General features: G+C 42.2%; 1 protein-coding gene across 8 annotated transcripts in view; it reads right to left on the reverse strand.

The window, feature by feature from the left end:
• Positions 1 to 21,997, reverse strand: part of LOC138942823 (nascent polypeptide-associated complex subunit alpha, muscle-specific form) — a 223,249-nt gene that overhangs the window by 146,456 nt on the left and 54,796 nt on the right. For 3 of the 8 annotated variants that reach the window (XM_070313289.1, XM_070313297.1, XM_070313291.1), the window contains exon 2: positions 3,287 to 3,343. The exons of 2 other annotated variants lie outside the window; for them this stretch is intronic. In XM_070313289.1, the coding sequence (XP_070169390.1) occupies positions 3,287 to 3,343 (57 nt within the window). Of the gene's footprint in view, positions 1 to 3,286; positions 3,344 to 10,500; positions 10,821 to 21,997 lie in introns of those variants that run through there. 3 more of the 8 variants (XM_070313294.1, XM_070313292.1, XM_070313293.1) reach the window with 2 other exon arrangements.

Below are 21,997 nucleotides of genomic sequence, written 5' to 3' on the forward strand. Positions count from 1 at the left end.
CCCGCGCGCGAAGGAAGGAAGGAACGGGAGCGGTATCGAAAGATGCAGGCTTCGATAATCCTTGAGGGTAGGTAGGTAGGTCGGTACATCGTGCTCGACGAGTCTTGCCTATCGTGGCGAAGGCGCTCGACGGAGGCATCTTTTCCCTCCTTCCCCCCCTCAATCACCATCTCTCTTTCTCTCAACATCATCGCCTTCGTCTCGCGGACCGGCCGGGCCGGCCGACCTACGTGAAGATGCTCAGGTGTAAAACCGTTGATTGCCACGGCGCGGTATTTTCTCTTTGTACGGCGATGGTAGCGGTGGGCGTGCCGGGCACGACCGAAGGGAGACGGCCAAGGCCTCCTCATCGCGCGCTACCGCGATTATGTTTATTATACTCGGGTACACGCGTGTGCGCGCGCGTACGTGCGCGTACTTACACGCGTCCCCCGCTGTTCGCGCGCGGTCCAGCCAAGTATCCTCGTCGTGAACGAGAGAATACGTAGGGTGGCCGTACTGTTCCGTGGTAGAAATGGTATGACGACGGCTACCGCGAAGACGACCGTTTTCCAGACGCGACTTTGTTTAGAGCCTCCGCGGAGGCGACGGTCTCGCCTGATGTCAAGAGGGATCACGCCCGATCGCGCGCGGGCTTAGAGGATCGGTCGCGATCGCGTAGGATTAACTTCCTCGTACTCGACTAACGACGCATGCGGAGGAAGAGATTTACGAGAGAAATACAAAAGCGAGTCAACTATAGAGTGGACTAATTAATTATAATGATTCGAATTTCAATGTGATTTTACGAGACAATGGGTTATATATGCAAATCTGAGAGTCGTTCTATCCCCCTCTTTTTACGTTATGTACATTATAATAAATAAAAATAGTAAAAAATATATATATTTGTTCCTTACATGAAAATCAGCAACGATAGCAGAATTTGCATATCGTATTCGTCAACAAGCCAAAAGAAACAAGAACATATCGATAAATATTATTAATATTATTAAATGTAACAGCGAAATATATACTCGAGGCGACTGACTAAATTATTCGATATATCTCGTCGTGATATTTCGAAGGGAGATGGATGATCGCGGTTCATTACGATGACGGTAAAAATCTTTACTCCCGTCATCCGGCAATGACGCGCGCGCATATGACACTTGAGCGACGCGCCGTCGCCGAAGATGAGGCCGCGTTAGAATTCCATCGAGGTGGAGCCTTGACATTTCGTGGCCTGGAATCGACCGGCATAATTGATCGGCCTCCGCGGCTCCCATTCGACCAACGATCGCGCTATCCATTCCGTCCGGTACGGTTACAATGATGAATCGTGACCTCGTCACGGAACGCGGCCGCGTTGAACTGGATTCTTTCGCAGAACGAGAAAGAAGTATATAGGGGACTGATTAAATTGGATCCTTAGGGAGGCCTCAAATTACGCGATACCGAATGACAGCGGTGGGAGAGCAGAGGGCACGAATTATAGAAGCGATATCATGCATGTAACGTGGAAATCAATGACATCTTAATTCTCGATACTCAATTACATACTCTTTACTCTCAATACTTGTGTTTAATATTGTATTATATTATTATTTAATATTAGATATAATTTTAATATATAAATGGCTTTTGAGAAGAATAAAGATAAATATATATAATAATGGAAAATATATTATAGGTATAAATATTTTTTCATTATTTATATATAATTTCATAATTTAAATATAAAATCATCAAGCAAGTAAAAATATCATTTAAAATGCAAAATCCACATGTGAGTTATTTAACAATAATATTATATTACATGCGATACTTTTTACAAAATACAGCTCTGGAATATTCCTTTGAATTTGCCTTCAAAGAATATAAGACACGTGAATTTGAAAGGTAACGAGAAAAATACCCACAATTTTCATATAAAGATGGCGATACCTATTGTTACTACAAATGCCCCTACGCAATGCGTTCTAAGTAAACGAACATGCAGCACGACAAATAATATAAGTTCGGCGCAAACAAATGCCACGAGTGCTGCAATTTTCTATCTTAAACTATTGACAGTGTCTTAAAGCCACGTGTGCAAACGTAGGTACCAATAACGATCGGCTCGCGCGTACTAAAAATTTTATAGCGTTGCGTTTACCGGCACGAAAATAGCGTCGGCGAAATCTTGTTTAACAAAATAATGATTACGATTATTCTACTTTACATTCCTCCGTTGTGTAGCGCAAAAAAAACGATACTCCCTCGCAAGTGTGGGAGCCGTTTCGCTCCGCGGCGATTTACTACAAGTAATCGTCGATCAAGAAGAGTTATAACTACCGGATTGTCAGTTACTCGCTAGCGTTAAAAGCGCGTTTTTCAGACGCTACAGCGTTAGTTGCGGCTAGTACGTTACAAATAGTCAACTTTTACGGGACCTAATTGCCCATCTATCATTGCTCGTGTATTGTAAATGTTGAATTTCTCACATACTTTGAATTTAAAGTAATACTTTACGAAGAGACTGAAAATGATTATCACGTATATTTCATTAGTTATGTAATTAATATGAAAGAAAAAAAGATAATAGGCATTTATATTATGTCTCGCTGAAATATAATTGAACGCGCTCTTATGCAACTAGGAAATACATGGACGTAATTTAAAGTAGCACGAACCAGAAAATCTGTCGTATCTTCTCGTGACTGAAGACGATTGCGCGCGACTCTCATATCGCTTCTCTCCGCCATTTCTTCCACCTTTCTCTCTCCATCTCTTTGTCTTTCTTTCTCTTGAGCTAATAAAACTTGTCTAATCCTATGCGACGCCTAGGGTGCAAGGGTATAGGAAAAGTGGCTCGCGTGGTTCGTGTCTCGACTCGTTCAATTTACATAAACACGTACTCATTGATTGCCAGATCAGATTGTCCGGCGTTATTACTTCCACGACCGGTTAACTTCACCGCAGGATCGCGCGAATAATCGTTAGGACCTAATCGCTTCGCTACGCACGTAGCACCGACCTAGCCCGATGGATACGCCCGGTGCGTAAAGTTAACTTGGTCGGCTCCGTGGCGTAATCGCTCGAATCAGTGGACTGATGATTTTCATTTCCGACATTCGAGAAACGACGGTTATCACGTTACCTCGCTTAACGTCAGAATTCTATAATTATCGCAACGGATCGTCGCGACGGAAGAAATAGCACATCGTCAACAAATAGGCTGAGAATTATGCAGATTGCATAACGATATTTAATACTACACATACAGGAAGAGCATAGCGGGTATCACACGAAGATAAATACTCACCGAAATGATACGAAAACGGGCCTCCACTGTCCGTTCCATAGCCGTTCTTCTCGGATCCTGACAATACACAGGGAACGTTAGAACAGAAAATGTAATTGTATATTATTATAAAGAATTTTATATAATTTCTTGCCGTTTTCTCTCAATAATCTAAATTTTCTCATCTCCTGTATACGATAACTAATCGAGAGCTCCCTTTAAAAGGGGATGGAACGCATCGATCGATCGATCGATCGATCGATCGATCAGCGAGTACCACGTGCATCGCGAGGGCTAGATGCTAGTTCAGAGCACCACCCACGAAGCAGCTACTTAGCATGCACGACCAGCCAGGAGGTACCTACCTACTTATCTGACAGGGTTAACTAATACAGCTTCCACCGATCGCGCGCTGTCTCTTGATTAGAAATACGATAAATCAAAGAAAGGAGCGATGATGCGCGAGAGAATACTATGCGCGCCAGAGATAGCTGCGGAGAAGGAAGACGAAGAGAGGAAGAGGAAGAGGAAGAGGAAGAGGAAGAGCAAAAAGGATAGAGGACGCGGAACACAACAAACATTCCATGTAATTGTCCCGCTTATATGCCTACGAGGTAAACGACGATAAATATATGCAATGATGGTTAAGTAGTGGTTGTTAAACTTGAGAGATTGCAAAATTTACCGAATAAATCATCGATTCATATCAATTAAAATTACTTAAATTAATTCGTCTCTTTTTTTATTAGTTTATAATAAACTTATCTTTCTTACATATTGAAATATATCTTCATAATTTCGTAATTCAATTTCAATTTTGTGCTTTTCAAGTATTATAGCAACGTAAGAGAGTTAATTTATTATATGATCCTTCATTATGACATAAACGCTTTAACGTTTCTTCAGACTATCTTATACCACACGATATTTCTCCACGACAGATATATGCTGATGATTCTGTTATATGCACCCGCGCTTCATGCAAGCAGCGTTTCGCGCGGCTGTAACGAGATAATTAAATGAATCTAATCAGCGATAAATGCGCACTGCCTCTGCGAGTCGTCCTTTAATTGGACGTTACGCCTATCAAAGCACGCTGCTTCCGCTGCAGCGCAGATGCTGCGCGCCACTGCATCGAGTTTGCGGGAAGAAAAGGATCTGAAAATCTCTAATCTTGTCCGCCATGCAACTTTGCAGTCAAGAGAATAGAAGAACAGCGAGAAAAATTAAAATTGCATTAGCAGAGTTCTCTTCCCTCCGTATCGGTCTGGTCGGAAACCGAAATCCCAATCGAGGCGGAACATGTTTGTCAAAGATGTAATGTCGTATTACACTCGATCGATTCACTCTTATTCGAGATAAAATTAGTCACCAACAAATATCGTAAGATTTTTCTAAACGAATAAATTTAATTAAGCTCACTGAGATAACAATATAAAAATCTTCAAGATTTACACGAGAATTTTTATACATAAAATAACTTTGACACCTCAACTCTTGAAAATTTTTTTTGCCTCGGAGGAGGCACGAAGGTTTTTGCGGATCTTTGGCCAAATGAGAATTGAAAAGTTCGGGATCTATCAGGGAACAGGGTTGCTTTTGTTTATAAATTCGACTGCCCTGTATAATTTAACGATTGTGACTATCTGTCGCTCGTTAGCGGTGGGTGGTTTTATTACCTCCTGATTTCGATTAGTTTTCGGAGGGGATAGCTTAGCAACGGGACCATATGTGCTCGTTTCGGATGAGAAGGCTCAGATGCAAGCTAAGGAAGTTGAAAATCGAATTTCTTTGCTTGCATTTCTGGAGTGTCATTCCTCGAACTTTCGCGATCGCGTAGCATCCGTTCGTAGCTCGCTCTGTCAGCGTTTCGCGCTCGTAACACTAAACGCCTTCTTCGGTTTCGAGTTATAATCGAAAGGCCTGTATTAAATAATATCTAATAATTAATAATTAATAAAATTATAATAATTTGGTTATAGTCATTTTGGGCTATAACACATTAAAATAACTATATAAAATAAAAAATTATCTGTATATAATTTGCACATATGTGTCTTATAGTATATAATGAAAAAAAATCAGAAATTTATTTAGCAATAACGGCAACAATTTCACGGCGATAGTTGCTGACGTAGGTCATTTTCTTGCCTTTTCCACCGTTATACTTGGTCGCGGTGGATGCGCGCATAATGATCCGCGCGGCCTGGAAAGGCCGCCGACGCGAGCGCGAGCGTCAACGGGCGAGATTCCGCTCGTTCTTACACGGCGAGAGAGGCCATAGATTACGGTTTTATGCCGCGATGAAACTATCTCTAGGCTAGGCGCGGCCTGGCACGTTCGTTCGCCTGCCTAGGCCGGCGAAAAGGAAAAAGCCACCGCAGATTTCCCTCGCACCTCTTAGCGGAACCGTTCAGCCGCGGCGGCGAGCTACGCTCCGCAGGTTCCATTGACGGCGCCGCGGCGGTTTCGAGCCTGAGGCCTGAGGCCGTGGTTGCGTTTCTTTATCGCGATGGTTTTGCCACTTCGCCGCTAGAAAGGAACGCGGCCTCGCGCACTTACCAGCGGATCATAAAACATGCCGTATCCGTACTATTCGTGCCATAGGTCTTGCCCACATTCGTGGTAAAAGATCGGAAGAGAGATGAGAAGCACAGAAAGCGTATGATGTCACAGCTAGTACGATAAGATATCTATCATTTTATGTACATGTGTAAAACTATTGAAGATCGTGCACACATCAACCATGTCGCAAATGCTAAATCTAGTAAAGATATCTCGTTGAAAAAATCAAATTGATCGTTCGCGCTACATCAAATTCTAATTTTTAAATTATATATTTATTTATTTATTTAATATAATATATATAATAAATAATATATATTAATTATATATATATATATATATATATATATATATATATATATAATCTCGATAAAATAAATTGTCGATAGAGCAATTGATAATGGCTAAAATATTTTATTTATACAATATGTTAGAGATTTTTATCGTGTGATTTTCTGTAATTAATTTTATCCAGATAATTTAATTTTGCACAAGTCCATCAGACGACTCGATCCATCGCGTTTAAGATCGATCTCTCAGCGCTTAAACTTTCATCGACAGCTCATCGTTTATTGTTAGTCGTGATGAAATACTGGTGCGTAATACCGTGCGTAATTCCGCAGCTGAGAGATTTATTTTACGGGAAAAGTACGATTAAACCCGATCGATCCGTGAATTCCTGCGCGATGGAAAAACACGCCGAGAGAAGGAAACCCGTCTATCTCTCTCTCGCACAGCTTCGTACGACCGTGAAACAATTGCGGTAACGATCACTTGCGATGTAATAGATTTTCTTTTACACCGTGACTCATACTATTAGTTGGCGCACAAGTTTTGCAAAGAGAATGAAAGGAATTGGAACGAACGCGATCGACGTTTCCGTGAAGCTCAACCTTCGCGTCCCTCGCCATCAATCGCCGTTCCCGGCTCGCATGTTCTCGTTAATAAGGACTTTATCGAGCCTGCTCCGCGCGTGTCTCACGCACACTCACGTACACCCACCCGACCCAAGCGGTTCATTAACTTTGGGCAAAAAGCCCGAAAAGAGAGCGGCGCCCACGCCGTAATTTGTATTGTATATGAAGCTCGCCGATCGTAAAGTCGAATATTTCCGTGGCTCGTGCAAAGTAGCCCGGTAATTTTCCGCGCGTTAACTCGCGCGTGTCTTACATCCCGCTATTTCACACGAATCTCGCGAGTTTTGCCGCAATTGCGAGACGCGCCCGGCTGTCGCGGATGATTGCAAAGAAATTAACTAATTAATTCGTGCGCAAGTTAATTGAGAACTGGCACGCTAGCTGTCGATAAATTAAAATCTGATCCTTGGATAATTTGTTTTTAAAAAATATAGGGTTTTTTTTATAATAGGGTTCCATTAACACATTATTACTGTAAACATATGTAATTTTTTATACTCTCATTAATAGTAGCAGTAATTTTCTTTTATATAACACATTGACAGTTTTAAAACAATTTTTATAATAATATATTTTATCAGATTGATTTGAAAATCGCGCGCGCATAATACAATTTTTTTACAAATTTTAAAACCTCTCAACAAATGCTCAGATAATTAAGATTTACACCCATTTCCATCGAAATCAATTCTCGGTAATAAATGCAATTGACGGAAAGGATCAAGCCTAGGATGAAATCATCGTGAAAGAGACGTATCGTAACAAATGAAAGACCAAAGTCGAGAGAGAAACCAGCACGTGGCGTGGGAGTTCGCAGGGATGGAGCGAAGGGAATTGAACGAGCACGCGTTGTGGGCGGATCTCGAGGAGATGGTGGAGGTAGTCAAAGAGGCGGTGTTGGTAAGAAGCTACCTCGATAAAACCAGAACTACGAAGGTATATCGATTCGTAGTCTCTCCTTTTGCGTATGCAAATTATGTTTGTAACATTAGTATTATTCCCAAATCAACAAAATCAAAATCAACGAGACAGATGAGCCGATGAAATACATATAAATCTCAAAGCTCCTCTCCCTCTCCCGCTCCTCAAGAAGCCCTACGGAATTTTTTTTTTTTTTTATTATTATTTTAAATGTCTATCAATTTTTTTTAATTTGAATATATTACGGTAGAACAGACAATAATACTTTCTCTTTAATATCTCGATCTAAGATCCTAAGAAATTATTAGTTTCTCTCGAAAAGTCAATCTGACGCTGTGTGTGAGAAATTATGGGTTATCAAACTTTAAAATCCCGATGATCTACTAAAGTATCTTAGAATTAATAAAATTACGTTCGGCATGCGTGATGATTCACGAGATGACGGAATTGCATATTGAAACCTAATTTACATTTTCCATCGTATTAAGAGATTGAAGAGGTACGTAATTGGGTTCGTGGAGTAACGTGTAATTTCTATGCGGGTTTCACCTAACGAGACCTTTCGGGATAAACACAGGGTTAAGAAACGTTCCGCGATGCAGGAAATGAAGTACTTGGATAGGAAACCTCTGGTGCACCTGCGAATGATGACGCGTCGCGACAATTTTCCAGTTATTACGTCTGCTACGATGTTTCCGGCGAAATCAACGACAAAAACTGACGAGGCAAACCATAAATCATTCTACGCATCGCGTCGTATCTAACGGAATCAAATAGTCGACTTTTATCAAGTTAAGCCTTTGTAATTCAACGCGATGATGAAACGATGTTGCTGTCCCATCGCGTTTTACACAATAATTTGCTGCGATTTAGAAACAATTATATATCGACAACTTTGTGAAACATTACGATTCGAATTTTAACGTTTCAAGTTATATTAAGAATTGAGCTTTACAGTATTCGAGAAGAATGTGAAACGGGATTGGCGTTATCAGACGAGCTCAATTCGCTAATCGCTTCCCGGCTGCTTCGAAACCGGATTTACATTGACACCTATTGCCTCTGATTGCTCGTAATTAGCGAGACGCGTAGTCTACGCCCACCATCAGGTCACCGTTATACGAGACGAAGAGGACGATCCCCGTTAACGAAGGTGGTGTAAGGTCATACGCGTGACCCACGGATTCCTACGCACGTATGCACCCACGCGCGAATGAGATGTATATGCAACCTTCCTCACTGCGTAATCAAGGGAACGATTCACTCGGTAATTGTAACGCAAACCGAGGCTACCGACACGATACCGATCCTCTTCATTAACAATGACATTTACAAATCCGGCAGAGAAATCAAACACCCCCACAGCTAAATACCATTGTTCGCCTTTACCTGAGCTTATCGGCGAGTCAGAGTTACGGATAAGAAAATTACGTTTTGTTAATTAATGACTTGGAAGAAATTATTTATAAAGCATCAATAAAAATATATATATATATATATATATATATATATATATATATATATATATCTTTTGATCGAATGTGTAATTGCGAATAATTCATTATTAATTCTCGAGGTGAATGGTGGTTTCTACTAAACGTATTTACGGCGCAAACGGATGCGTAAAATTATGTCATTATAAGTTAATATTTGCTGGTTACTTAAGATTCGTTTACGGATCATTAAGCGATTCGCGAGATGACCGACCGCGTGTTCGCGATTTCTACGAAAGGCGCGCTTCATCACTCGTCGTATTTACGATTATTCGGGAATGTCGCTCGGTAATTAAATTTATACGTAGACTTTCATAAGAGAAACATCATGTTTGTAACGTCGAACGGGATCGTAAAGACCCATTAAGGGAATAGCTAATCACGCGACCACGCGAATCGATACTGTATGCGTGACACTGACCCTGAGAGGCGGACGATAACGAGCACGGCCGTCGTTTATAATCGACGATTATATGAATGCCGCAAGTTCCGTAAGGTTGAGCGAAAGCTTTGACCTGCTCTTTAATGCGCGTCTTGAATTGTGTCAAAAGGTTGACGCGACGGATCGTAGCCGAGTCGCGTTTTTGCATAGAATAAAAGATCGGCTCGGCACGTACGTACGACGGTATCGATGGAGAACGTCTTCATCGCATTCCGGGCGTGTTGTTCCAACCAACGGCCGCGCGCGTTGATTTAATTCCCAACCCGGTTACGTGCACGCGATAAAACGGGTTTATTGCCAGTTTATACTCCGAATAATTTATCGTCATTGTCCTCGTCGAACTACAATCGACCGTAATGTGTGTGTGTGTGTGTGTGTGTGCAATAATGATTTTCACAAAGGGAAGAGGGTGGAAGAGAGTGGGGGAGGGAGGGGAAGGAAACATTACGCCGCGTCGCGCCGTTATTATGTATTGTAGTAATGACGATTTACGAGCGATTGCCATCGCGTCAAAAGGAGTGTATTCTTGTTAATATTGAATAGGATAACTCGGCCGACACGATATGCAGATAAGGTTGTCGCTTACGCGACAATGCGCGTCATCGTTGCGACGACCCCCGTGACATTAATAATATACAGTGACATTAATAATATACCCCGGATCGGGACTAATGGAGGAGATATTTTTGATGGAACAAAACTATTGTTCGATATCCTACTTATCGTTAGAGAAAGATTGCGCGCCATCGTTGTTAAAAGCTTCGTTAATTTTAATTATTCTTTTATGGAAAATTATTTTTTGAACTGTGCGTCGTTATAAAATGTAATAAAAATCCTTTATCAAATCAGCATTGTTCGCAGCATAATTTAAGGAACGCAAAATCATCATTCATTTACCCAATGTTTCTCTCTCTCAACGCATTGATTATCCCGGTTAGAGAACCGGCTCAGTTCGTCGCGTCGTTATTCAATATCACGTGTTCTCATGATGCAACGCACGCGTCCGCATCGGACGCACTCGTAAGACACTCGAGCATCGATGCACAAGTAACAGACACACAAGCACACGGACGAAAGTACTCCACCGAGACACGTCGGAAAATTAACGAGAAAGCCCGTGTATATTTCGCGCTCTTTCGTCCCTCTCTTCCCCTTTTCCTGTATTCTTCCGGGCCGCGACGACTCTCGATACGTCGCGGGAGTCTCGCACTCGAGTCGGTTACGAAGTAGAGTCGGCGGAGCGCTCTAGGTAGAGAGCTTGGTAGGGCTCTGCACGGGGTCTCGAGAGAAACTGGAAGGGGGATAAGGTCGAAGGTCAGGGCTATGCCGTACGACCCGTGACCTCTGACCCTCTCGATCTCTCCGACCCACCGATCCGCTCTCGCCCCTCTGCCTCCCTCTACGTTCTCCTCCCTACTACTACAACCCGCTTCCTCCTCTCTTTTCGTACCCGCGTAACCCCGCGCGTTTCTCTTTCTCCATCTCGCCTGCCTCTTTCTCTCTTTCGCCTTCTTTCTCGCCTTTTTCCTCTTTCAAATGTCAGCCGGCGCGGCAGCCGCACAATGCGAGTTATACACGTGTGCAGGGCATATGTATGAAAAGCGTAAAAGCCGACCTACGCGTGGAGAAAGACCGAGCAAAAAAAAAATATATATACGCGTGCTGTCTCCAACTTCTTTCTTTAGGATTTCCTTAGGATTTAACGTAAATACGTTTTCGTTACCACGATGCGATCGTGTATTACGATATTCTTAGCTTTTGGAGAAACAATGAGTTGTCATTCTCTAGCATCGATAGAAAAAGGTTGTTGTCATTGCGTGTGTCGGATGTGCTTTGTGCTATAGTAAATAAAATAACTCATTCGTATATTTTTCAATATTTTGGTCATATGTGTGCGTGTGTGTGTGCACGCGCGTTGTAATTCAGATTTAATATATTCTAATAGTGGATACAAAGAAGATTACTAATCCAGAGAATGTTTATTTATGGATTTCTTCAAATACATTAAGTATTGCATGAAAAATAACGTACGGGACTGTAACGTAATGACGAGACAATTCGTTCGTAATTTATCTTTTCACATTATACATATATGTACATATGTATTATAATGTCAAAAGATAAATTAATACAAAATTATTAATAAATTTTCCAATTAAATAAATTTTCTAATTTATTAAATTTAATATACTTAAAATTTTAATGTACCTAAATTTAATATACAAATTAATATATTTAATATATACTTAAAATTTTACACATTACAAGTTCTATAATTTCTGACGAGAGTAACATCCGAGCAATCTTTGTGAAATGCGATCTCTGCGTCTGTTTTGCTCTAAAATTTTTACAAAGATAATTGCACTCGCTTACTCGAGCATCCAAGTGCGTGAAAGTGAGCCGTTTAATATGAATGTGTGTGGGAAGACCTCCGCTTAAAACCTCTGAACTATGACCCTCCCGCATCGAAAGCATCAACAGTAGCGAAGCCGACCGGCTGGGCTCGTGTGTGCAGCCTGAAAAATTTCATGCTACGCGCGTCAATGTGGCCAATTACAATCCAAGTGCCCATTATCTCATCAAGACCGTTTCGGCTTAGTCTCTTCCGCGCGATGCGCGCGCCGCTACGAGCGTTAAAATTGATTCATTATGCCCTCCGTTCCGGCCTGCTACGCGAAGAAAGATACACTCGTTAAGACACTCCTTGGGCGCGTTGTTTTTCCCGTCCTGGCCTTTCCGTCCGCGACGGAATGCGCCGTCGATCGTAATTAGGGTGTTGCCGCCGCCGCTTAGGGGAAGTCGCGACGCCCGCATAAAAGAAATGAGAAAATTGAGCGTACGCTTTATTGAGTTGACTCGGAATTAACTCGGCGTGTTGGCATTTTTCTAATGGCCTGAAATAATTAATAAAAAAGTCGAATCACTCGCCTTGGCCGTTGACCCGCGACCCCGCCGATCCAAAGCAATAACCGCGAGCCGACCGGCTACTTTGATCGGAAGAGAACTTTCGCGCTTTACGTGCGTAATTGTAGCCAATTACTATGGAAACTGCCCATTACATCACCGATTTTTCTCGGTTGCCTTTTAGCCGTGCTCAATCGCGAGAGCGGGCTCGACATTTTTATCCTTTTATGCAAGTGTATTATTACTCTTATACTACTCTCTGCTGAGTTTTAACGAATCAACAATATCTTGTATATAAACGGGAAATGTACGTATATATAATATGTGTTGCTATACAAATTATTACGTTAAACGAAAAAGGCTTGCTATATTTTGCTACATATCTTTTTCATTTTTTTTTTGTTCAAATATAAAAAAGTCAAAGAAAAAAAAACTAATCACAAGTCCTTAAATAAACGTAAATGAGAAAGTAGCGCGAGTCAGTATGTAGCCAGACGTACATTGCACGTATGTAAAAATGTATTTCTCATTTCTCCCCATGAAGCTCTCTATGTTTAGCTACCTCAGTTTCTCCTGCAAAAACTACGCTTGACATGTGCCACTTATTAATATTACTTTATCTTCGCTGTTTCCAATATCCGCACAAGGCTCTTTGCGTCGTGGCTGCCGTCGTGGTGCTAATTTCGAAAACGAAATGAATCGGGCTCGAGTGAACATGCCCGTAACTTTATTAAACAAGCGATAGCGATTAATACGTCCCTATAAATACTCTCGGTTAATATAAATCCTGAAGAACGGGAAAAAGCGCAGACATGCAGAGAGGGATATTCTGGAGAGATCACACGCACGGACTCACGCGGCGAGCACGACCGTACCCATGTGCTCGGCAGTCTTGCTGATTCTCGAGTCACGAAAGCCAGAAGATGTAAATCCGCCAGAGATGAAAAGAAAAAGCCCCTTCGAGTTACAATCATTTATTATATTACTATCGTAACGCAAATTTTTTTTTTCTTCCCTCTCATTCTCCTTTCTCCTTTTCCCATGTGTAAAATTAATTATTTAAACGCACAAGTTAACAATTTTATTCCCGACAATTCATATTACATCTGAAATTATCATCTCAAATATTTTCATCTAACAATAAGATCTCTAGTCATATTTATTATCAATCTTTAAATGCTTCATATATATATATATATATATATGTTGTAATATTACTTTTAATGCAGATGTATAAAGTAGCGTTTTATTAACTGCGGAAAAATAATCTTGTAAATGATTGTTGGGACTGGGTTTAGCCATTTAGATATTTGCACAGGACTTATAAATTCAACCAGCCACACAAATACAACTTCCCCTAGAATCTACCATATATTATTTACAACACGCAAACGCAGTTTCAAGTTTCTTCGCCCGCCAGCCGGTGTTAATCATATACGGCGAGAGTTACCACGTAAAAGCGCCGGACTTCGCGAATTGATGATTCCTAATTAAGGTCCGGTGGCACAATTAATGAGACGCGCTCCGTTAATTGCGACGATCAATAAAGAGGGAGCGGGGATGAGGAGGGACTGGAGAGCGGTGTCGTTCGATAAATATTTTCGTGCTACCGTACGTATGTACGCGCTCTCCGTAGGTCCAATCCGGGGCCGGTCGCCCTCAGGCCCTCTCCTTCCCCTCCCTCTCCCCGCGTCAGAAAGGCCCAAGGTGCGCGCCGCCGGAATTTCTCAATTCGATTTCCATCCGGAGCGCTCATTAATTGCGGCCAGTTCCTTAAGAGGCGAAACGCAAGGCACCGCCGCGTTGCACTCGAGTCGCGCTTTCTTAATTGGATCGCGAGCGCGGCGCTTATTCCGTGCGCCGACGACGGAGAGACGTATGGTTTTTTTTATCCACGGCGTGTTTTGTGCAAACTCTCTCTCTCTCTCTCTCTCTCTCTCTCTCTCTCTCTCTCTCTCTCTCTCTCTCTCTCTCTATTTCTCTCTTTCTCACGCAACGTGAGGATCTTACGGCGAATCGTAGACTGGTGTTATATAATTTGCACTACTATCGCTTCAAACCCATATACATGAGAATTCCATCTTTGTAAAAATTAAATCTACAAATCTGTGACGGCGATAAAAAATATTGTAACTGATTGTAAGAATTAAGGGTCAAGTGTTTTCCAACAATCTCTTAAGTTTGAAATCAAATATACATATAGCGAGTGTATTGTTTCCAAAAAATTAAATTTTGTACTCGTACGTTAATTTGATTCTCTCTTTTCGAAGGAAAAGAAATGGTACAGGTAAACTTTTTAAAAAATTACGAATTCGCAATTATAATATTTTTTATTGATGCCGGCGAAAATATTGCTCAAGGTGACGATAAAAATTATCTGTTTGAGATAAAAAAAAAAAACTAATTTAGAACAATTTAATATCTTTTTATACGACACATCCTTATCCAGATCGCACTCCATGATTATACCGAATCGACTGCGATTCTATTTATATTCGAAATATCGTACATCCTCGGGATCGACGGAGTGACATCGAGTGCGCAGAGGCCAATTCGCGAGGTGAGTGTATTGGGAATTCGAAATCCTCGGCGAAACGGGAAGATAGGAAAAGGGCGGAGGGAGGAATATATCGTCTGGGATTCCGTGACAGGTCGGCTTCTTTTTTGACGAAGACATGGAAGATTCCGCCGAATCGAGACGAATAAATTCCGACCGTGACAAAAGGAGAACGCTCTTATGCGAGCCTAATAGCCTCGGTCCGGCTACCACGACGGACGGACGGATGAACGGACGGACATGCCGAATCCACATATTCCCTGCTCCTGGAAGCCGCGCCGAAATAACGACCGGGGTCCCCGGATTTCTGCCTCCAATCGGTAGGACGCGTCGTTTGTCAGCATCCACGTTCAGCCTCTCGTCCCGCCAGAGGCAGTAACCGAGAGCGATACACGGCGATCTTGTCTCGAAACGTTTCGCGGTACCGGCCATGTAAATGAAAAAATGTAAATTGGCCACCAATTGCCCTTATGGATCGCGTGGCCCTTCGGCTACGAAAACTCCGTACCCTTCTACATCCCCGAACGCAGAAAAAGAGATTCGCAACTCCGCGTGCACCTGCGTAGAGCAGATGCGTCCTGGAATTCGGTAGTTAATGGCACACTTGTATTCGTCGCTGTTATAAGATGAAGATGCGCATTACTTATTTAAGGCACACGATAATTAATCGCTTTTTGATTTGAAACAAAAAAGTTTATTATTCCGCGAATGATATACAATTTTTCACACTAGCTTAGAACTATGTCAGAGGATATCAAATGGCAAGGAGATCGTATACAGAAATTTGTAGAAATCTCCAGTGTATTATCCAGAGTGTACGATGTAAATGAAAAGTATAAATTGACTCGATTACCCTTACCGATCACGATCTCTCGGCCCCCGCGGGCTGAGAGCGGAGGGAAAGGATCTAAAAAGCAGGACCGCAAAGAAGGAGATGGGAAGACTGAGAAAAAGCGAGGGACGCGGCCTTTCGCTAGACTGAAGAGACAATGCCATTGTTTTTAGACTTCAAAGGGACTTGGCCGCTCGCGAACTGGGCCTTTGCTCTTGCCGTCGCCCCTAAATTCTTCTACGTCAACCCGCGGTCCCCGTAAACCGCGAGTCTCCCTCTCTTCCTTCTCTTGCTTTCGATCCGACCGCCGCACGCTTTCTCTCCATCTCTCTTCCTCTCCCTGCATTATGTACGAACGCGATTCGAGGGGACGTTCGTTAACCCTTCTGAGACACGAGTTCCGCCCGTAGCTTCTTGCAATTCTTCCTTTCCGCGATTCCTTCTTCGGCAGGATGTTAATCAGGACCGCATTTAATCAATCGTCTAGGAAGAATGCCGACGCGATCCTCGCTTGTACTATCGTCATCGAATAAATATCATATATACTTAAAAGAAAAATCATAAATATTGTATAATCCCAAAAATATTAAGAAAAAAAAAGAAGATATCATTACTAATTCGTATTGCGAGCAGACTACATCCAAAGTATAGATATCAAAAATATCCAATGATTTTATGCTCAATCATTGTTTTTCGTTAAGCGAAAAACGAATGCGTTTATGACACACTTTCGCCGTTCGCATGCAACATAATCGGAGGAGAGCGAGGAGAGCGTTTGAGGAGCTGCATCCGGGGAGAGAAAAGGGACGCGCGCGAGGCCGAGCCTCGTCGAGGCGCATCCGCAGAAGCCGGCGGGCAAAAGCACGGTAATTGCTACGCTGGCGCGGCCTTCGCTCCAATAAGCTATACCATATGCCATTTCGAGAGCCGCGATGCAACGGCGGAACGTGGAGGATCGGTGCGGCGAACGGAAGAAGCGAGCCCGAATGAGAGAGAAGAAGAAGAAAGGAAGAGAGATGCCTCCTCTCTCGCACAGACCGCGCTAACGCGAGCGTATGTAATGCCCTTTTCTCTCGCGCGTATGTAAATGCGTTATTGTCTTACGTCGCCGATAAAAAGACCTCCACCGCGCGCCGGCTGCACATTATCGAGGCCTCGCAGTATATTAGCTCTTTGATTTATGTCGGATCGCGCGCTCGCGCGCGCACCCGCCATATAAGCCCTACAATTGTCCCTCGGCGAGGCAATCCAAGGTGTATACGGGTATCTCGAAGATTGCCAGAAGCAGTCGCAAAAATGCCGACATTTTCCAATATTCGGGAAATTATCTCCAATATTGTAGATTCCTTTTTTTTCTCCCTCAACGCGTAAATATCAAAAATTCGTTTATCCATCCCACCGGATATATAATATTAATATGTAAATCTCTCAATTTACTACGCCTCTTGTTTTAACTTTATTTATTATTTATTTATTACTTAAAATAGGCGAGAAAACTCTTTATACGAGTCTTTTTAGACTCTTATTTCTTACATGTTAAATTGACATGTTGCGTTAAGAACTTTGCTACTTTTTTTTTTCTATCGATACCTCTTGCCGTATAAGCTGATATTAATAGTTGATATTAATATATATATGACTCTTCTTATCGTTTCTCTTCAGTTTTACGACAACAGAAGCGTTATTATGCTTTGCTCACAAGACTTTGTGTAACGGCAAGTTCTTTATGGAAATGCCGATTATCGCGATCTTGATAAGTTTCACGACTGAAAGATCACCGACACCGGACAACATTTTTATCTAAAATTGCATCTATAAAATAAAGAAACAAACCGCGGTCGGAATAAAGAATAGTACGGCACTTTACGATTATGTGGCGCAATGGCGCTAAAGCTCTTATCTGACTTAAGAAACACGCTTTTCCTTACTTTCCAAGGCAAATATATATTACACTTAATGTCCGATACAGTTGGGAAATGGCACGGGGAACAATGCGGGATGTGATGCGAGCGGATGTTTGTGAGCAGATTTGCATGTTCGCGGGAATATCAGAGCTTCTGTATCGTGCAATTAATAAATCTGTCCGGCTGCTGCATTATTCATGAGACCGCGATTCACGCTCTCTCTCTCTCTCTCGTTGCTATTATTACCTCTAGTATAGTCTTTCCCCCCTCGTTCTATACGTTATAACATTCATGCTCGGAACATCTATATAATGATTGACTATTCAGTATGAAAGCGGTTTAAGTTTCATCGCGCATAAATGTCTAAAACTAGCGACATTAAGATAAAGAGTTTCGATGTCCGCTTTAATTTAGCAATTATATAGAAAAAATAGTCGTATTTCATAAATAAATAATAAAAATAGTCACAAGAGCCTTTTTTAAATTGTTACTGCGCATAAGAAACATTTATTAACTCATTTATATCTCTATTATTTAATAAAATTATCGAAATTATTACAGCAATATTCAAAAGATCTTGTTTGTTAAGGACAGTAGAATTTTTCAAGAAAAGAAATTTCGAGATATTAGAAATTTTAATAGATCAATCGAATTTTGTTTTTCGGCTATTATTAGAAAATAAAGAATGTTACGGCGTGTCTACAAGTGTGAGTCGAGGGAGTCTTGATATTGCCGCCTTATAATAAGACAGTATCTCATGAACGAGTCGGCGTCGGCCACCACCACAGAGGGCGGCCCGAACAATGGGGCCTGAATATCCCGAAGAGGCCTCGGCGTTACGTGTAACAAGAACCGCTCTCTCGCCGCGCGGAGGGCGTGGATGGAGGAGCAATGCACGCCATATATCAACATCGTACCGATAACGAGGTCCCCAGGAGGCTACCGGTCGTGGTGGACGACGACGACGACGACCGCTAACTTGAGTCCTTCTCCGCACGGCTACTCTCCGGAAGTACCGAAACCCGCTCTTTCAGGGATCCCCCGCTGGAGGACTCGGGACGATGAAAAAGCAACGAATGCGCGTCCCCACGAAACGCTAGACACATCGCGTAATAATTTATGAAAATTTTTATCGAAGGGATTCATTAAACGTGTGCACTCCATCATCTCTCAGCATTAGTCTAATTACATTTTTCGTGATTTTTAGAGAATTAAATTTAGCTCTCCAAATATCCGAATGTTGTACGATTTTTGGCAAGGAAGACTTAGGGCGACGGTCTTACTTTCTCCCCCCCCCCCCTCCCCTATCCTCCGTCTCCCTTCTCCCTCTTGAATATTCCTCGATCGAAAGAGACAAAGGAAAATTTCAATTTTCACAAACTAACAACATGGTAAACCGCTAGTCGTCAATGCGGTTTAGCGTGTAAGACGCAGGTGAGGGAGCAAGGACAGATGGTACGAAAGACAGGAGTGAGAAGAGGAGAGGTAGACGCGAGGAGCAGCAAAGGACAGAGAGACAGAGGAGGACAGAAGTGGCGGAATCACCTCGGCGTTGGGCACAGGCGGGCGCCCATTCGCTCGAGCCGACTCGCGGTGCACCGGGGCAAAAAGCCGGTGTTGGTTTAACCGGCTCGCGGGTTATGATGAGAAATGTAATTTAAATTATCCACGCTTTTTGCCCGCGATGGCTTTTTTCTGACGTAACAATCGCCGGCAAGGGCATCGCGCGTCGCCGAGTCGTCCTCCGCCACGGCGCGACAGGGACCACCAATATGATGGAGGAGGAAGAGGAGGGACAAGAGGGGAAGGAATAAAGGAAACCGAGGGGGTCGGGGGACAGGCTCCCCGACGGAAACCCGTCTGGAGAAAGTGAACGCGAGCGAGCGAGAGGGAGCACTGGGCACTTAGTGAATGAAATTGTAACCCGTCGCGTAACGACGATAGCGAACGCTCGCTTACGCAACGCGTCGCGATTTCCTCTCGGCGGGTGACACATACGCAAGACGGGATCGCTGACGGGTGATCGATGACGATGTTCCGAAACTAATATTTGCCATTTCACAAATCTCACATCCTGTACGATCTAATGATGTAAGGTATTATTAGGTATTACTCAACGCAGAGGCGCGCCTTTCGTGTTTATAAAACGGCTCGATAAAAAAATATGAATCACTGGTGTAATAGCGAGAATATAATTCTCCTTAACATCAAGTCTTGAATTTGTTTCAAAAAGAGATCATATTGTAAAAAAGTAAAAAAACAAATGTTGTTAATATCAAATGGGTCTAAAAAAAAAAAAATTTTTTTTAACATGTCTCATTTTTTCATCATACCTTGCTTATAAATTGTTATTGCAACAAGTAACATTTGTGTCTAGTAAAACAATTTATATTAAATAGCGAGATACCGATTCTTGATTAGATTTACGTTCGCAATAAATACTGAATTTCCAGATAGCGCGTGTCTGTTAAGTGCGGCAAGAGTGCCATTACGTTAATGACTTTTGCGAAGATATGCAGCGGATACGTGCGTTAGAACTGACGATTACGAATATTAACTCACCCGGCGTTTAAAATGGAATAACGCGAGGCGTGCCTGATGCTCCTCCTCGCGGATATCACGCGGGCAATTAATTTTTCAAAATGGAAAAGCGTATATACGCGCTGTGAGCAATCGGTATTCGCGCGGCCACGTAATGAAGCTTAATACAACGTGGAAAAGCTCGTGAATGAGTTGCGTGACACGTAGGAGAGGTTTGCAGGGCCCCCATGCGAAGATCCGCGTGACTCCTCGCGTCTTCGTACCTAGGGAACCTGGACTTCCTGTCCGCGCGCGCTCACATGTCCGACTCCCAACCATTATAGCATCATCTACTACCGCTCGTCGTTGTGGGAGAGTAAGCATCGCTCACACGTCACGTTATGTGACCGCTCGAATGAAGGTGGAGGCTCCTCTCTTTCGTCTTCTTCTTCTCTTCTTCTTCCTCCTCCTCCTCCTCCTCCTCTTCCTCCTCTTCCGCCCCAACCTCCTCACCCTTCTTCACCTCCTTCATTCAGCTTTACGTTCCGCCATTCACGAGACGCCGGCATTCTCGTGTACGTTGGCCGCGATTTTCTTGCCAGACGGACGCGGAGACGAGACACGACGCTCATCCTTTTCGAGAATTGCGCGCGGGAAATAAATTGCGAAGGTAGATTCGTGTCCGGGAATGAACGCTGACTAGCCATCACGCATTCCCCTCCCGCTCTTTCGGATGCATCGGGAGACTCGTGTGAATCGAGACACACGACGTCGTGTCCGTAACGAGCAAAGTATAAGGTACGATGCGTAGGAAGTATCAAATAGCAAAGCAACTATCATTTGTCATTAAATGAGAATTTCGATTCTATTATTCGCAATATTCCCAGACGGATATTCCAGCTCTTTCGTAAATTATTCGGGATTATTATTTCTTTTAAGCGATCTTCCTAGTTTGACGCTCTGAAAATAAAGGCGATATTTAAGAATTTTTTTACAGAAAAATATAAAACATATTAATTCCAAACTTTTCACATTTATTAAGCAATATTTCAAGTATATTCTGAAATTTTTTTAAATAAAAGTATTTGTTTGTTTCGGACTTATGATAGCCCAACCAGGATGTCTAAAAAAAAATGACGGACATGATTCCAGCCGTTATAATCATCCGAAATAATAAAAAAAAAAAAACCAAAAAGACTCTTAATCTGGTATGAGTATGATTATCGTGTGAACTAGAATTAAATCGATATTTGCAAAATTCGAATTTTGCGATTTACAAAATTAATCAATTTTTTGGTGAAAAATGATTTTTTTTTTTTTTTTTTTTTTTTTTTGAGACGCTACCATTTTTTATTTTTCAATTATTTTTATTTTACTTCACGCGATAGCCACACTCAGATTACAGATTAAGAATTTTTTTTTTTTGTTTCATATGACTACACGGCCGGAATCATGTCCACCATGAACAACAATTTTTTTTTAGGTATCCTGATTGGATTACCATAACTCCGAAACAAACAAATATTTTGATGTGAAAAAATTTCAGGATATACTTGAAATGTTACTTAATAAACGTAGGAAGTTTGGAATCAATGTTTTATATTTTTCTTTAAAAAAATTTCCAGAGATCGCCTTTTTTCAGAGCATCAAACTAGAAAAAGACCCCTTGATAAACTT

The sequence above is a fragment of the Polyergus mexicanus genome, unplaced genomic scaffold (assembly GCF_030449975.1).
Source record: "Polyergus mexicanus isolate NDT 795.1 unplaced genomic scaffold, iyPolMexi1.0 SCAF_24, whole genome shotgun sequence".
In the NCBI taxonomy this organism is placed as follows: domain Eukaryota; kingdom Metazoa; phylum Arthropoda; class Insecta; order Hymenoptera; family Formicidae; genus Polyergus; species Polyergus mexicanus.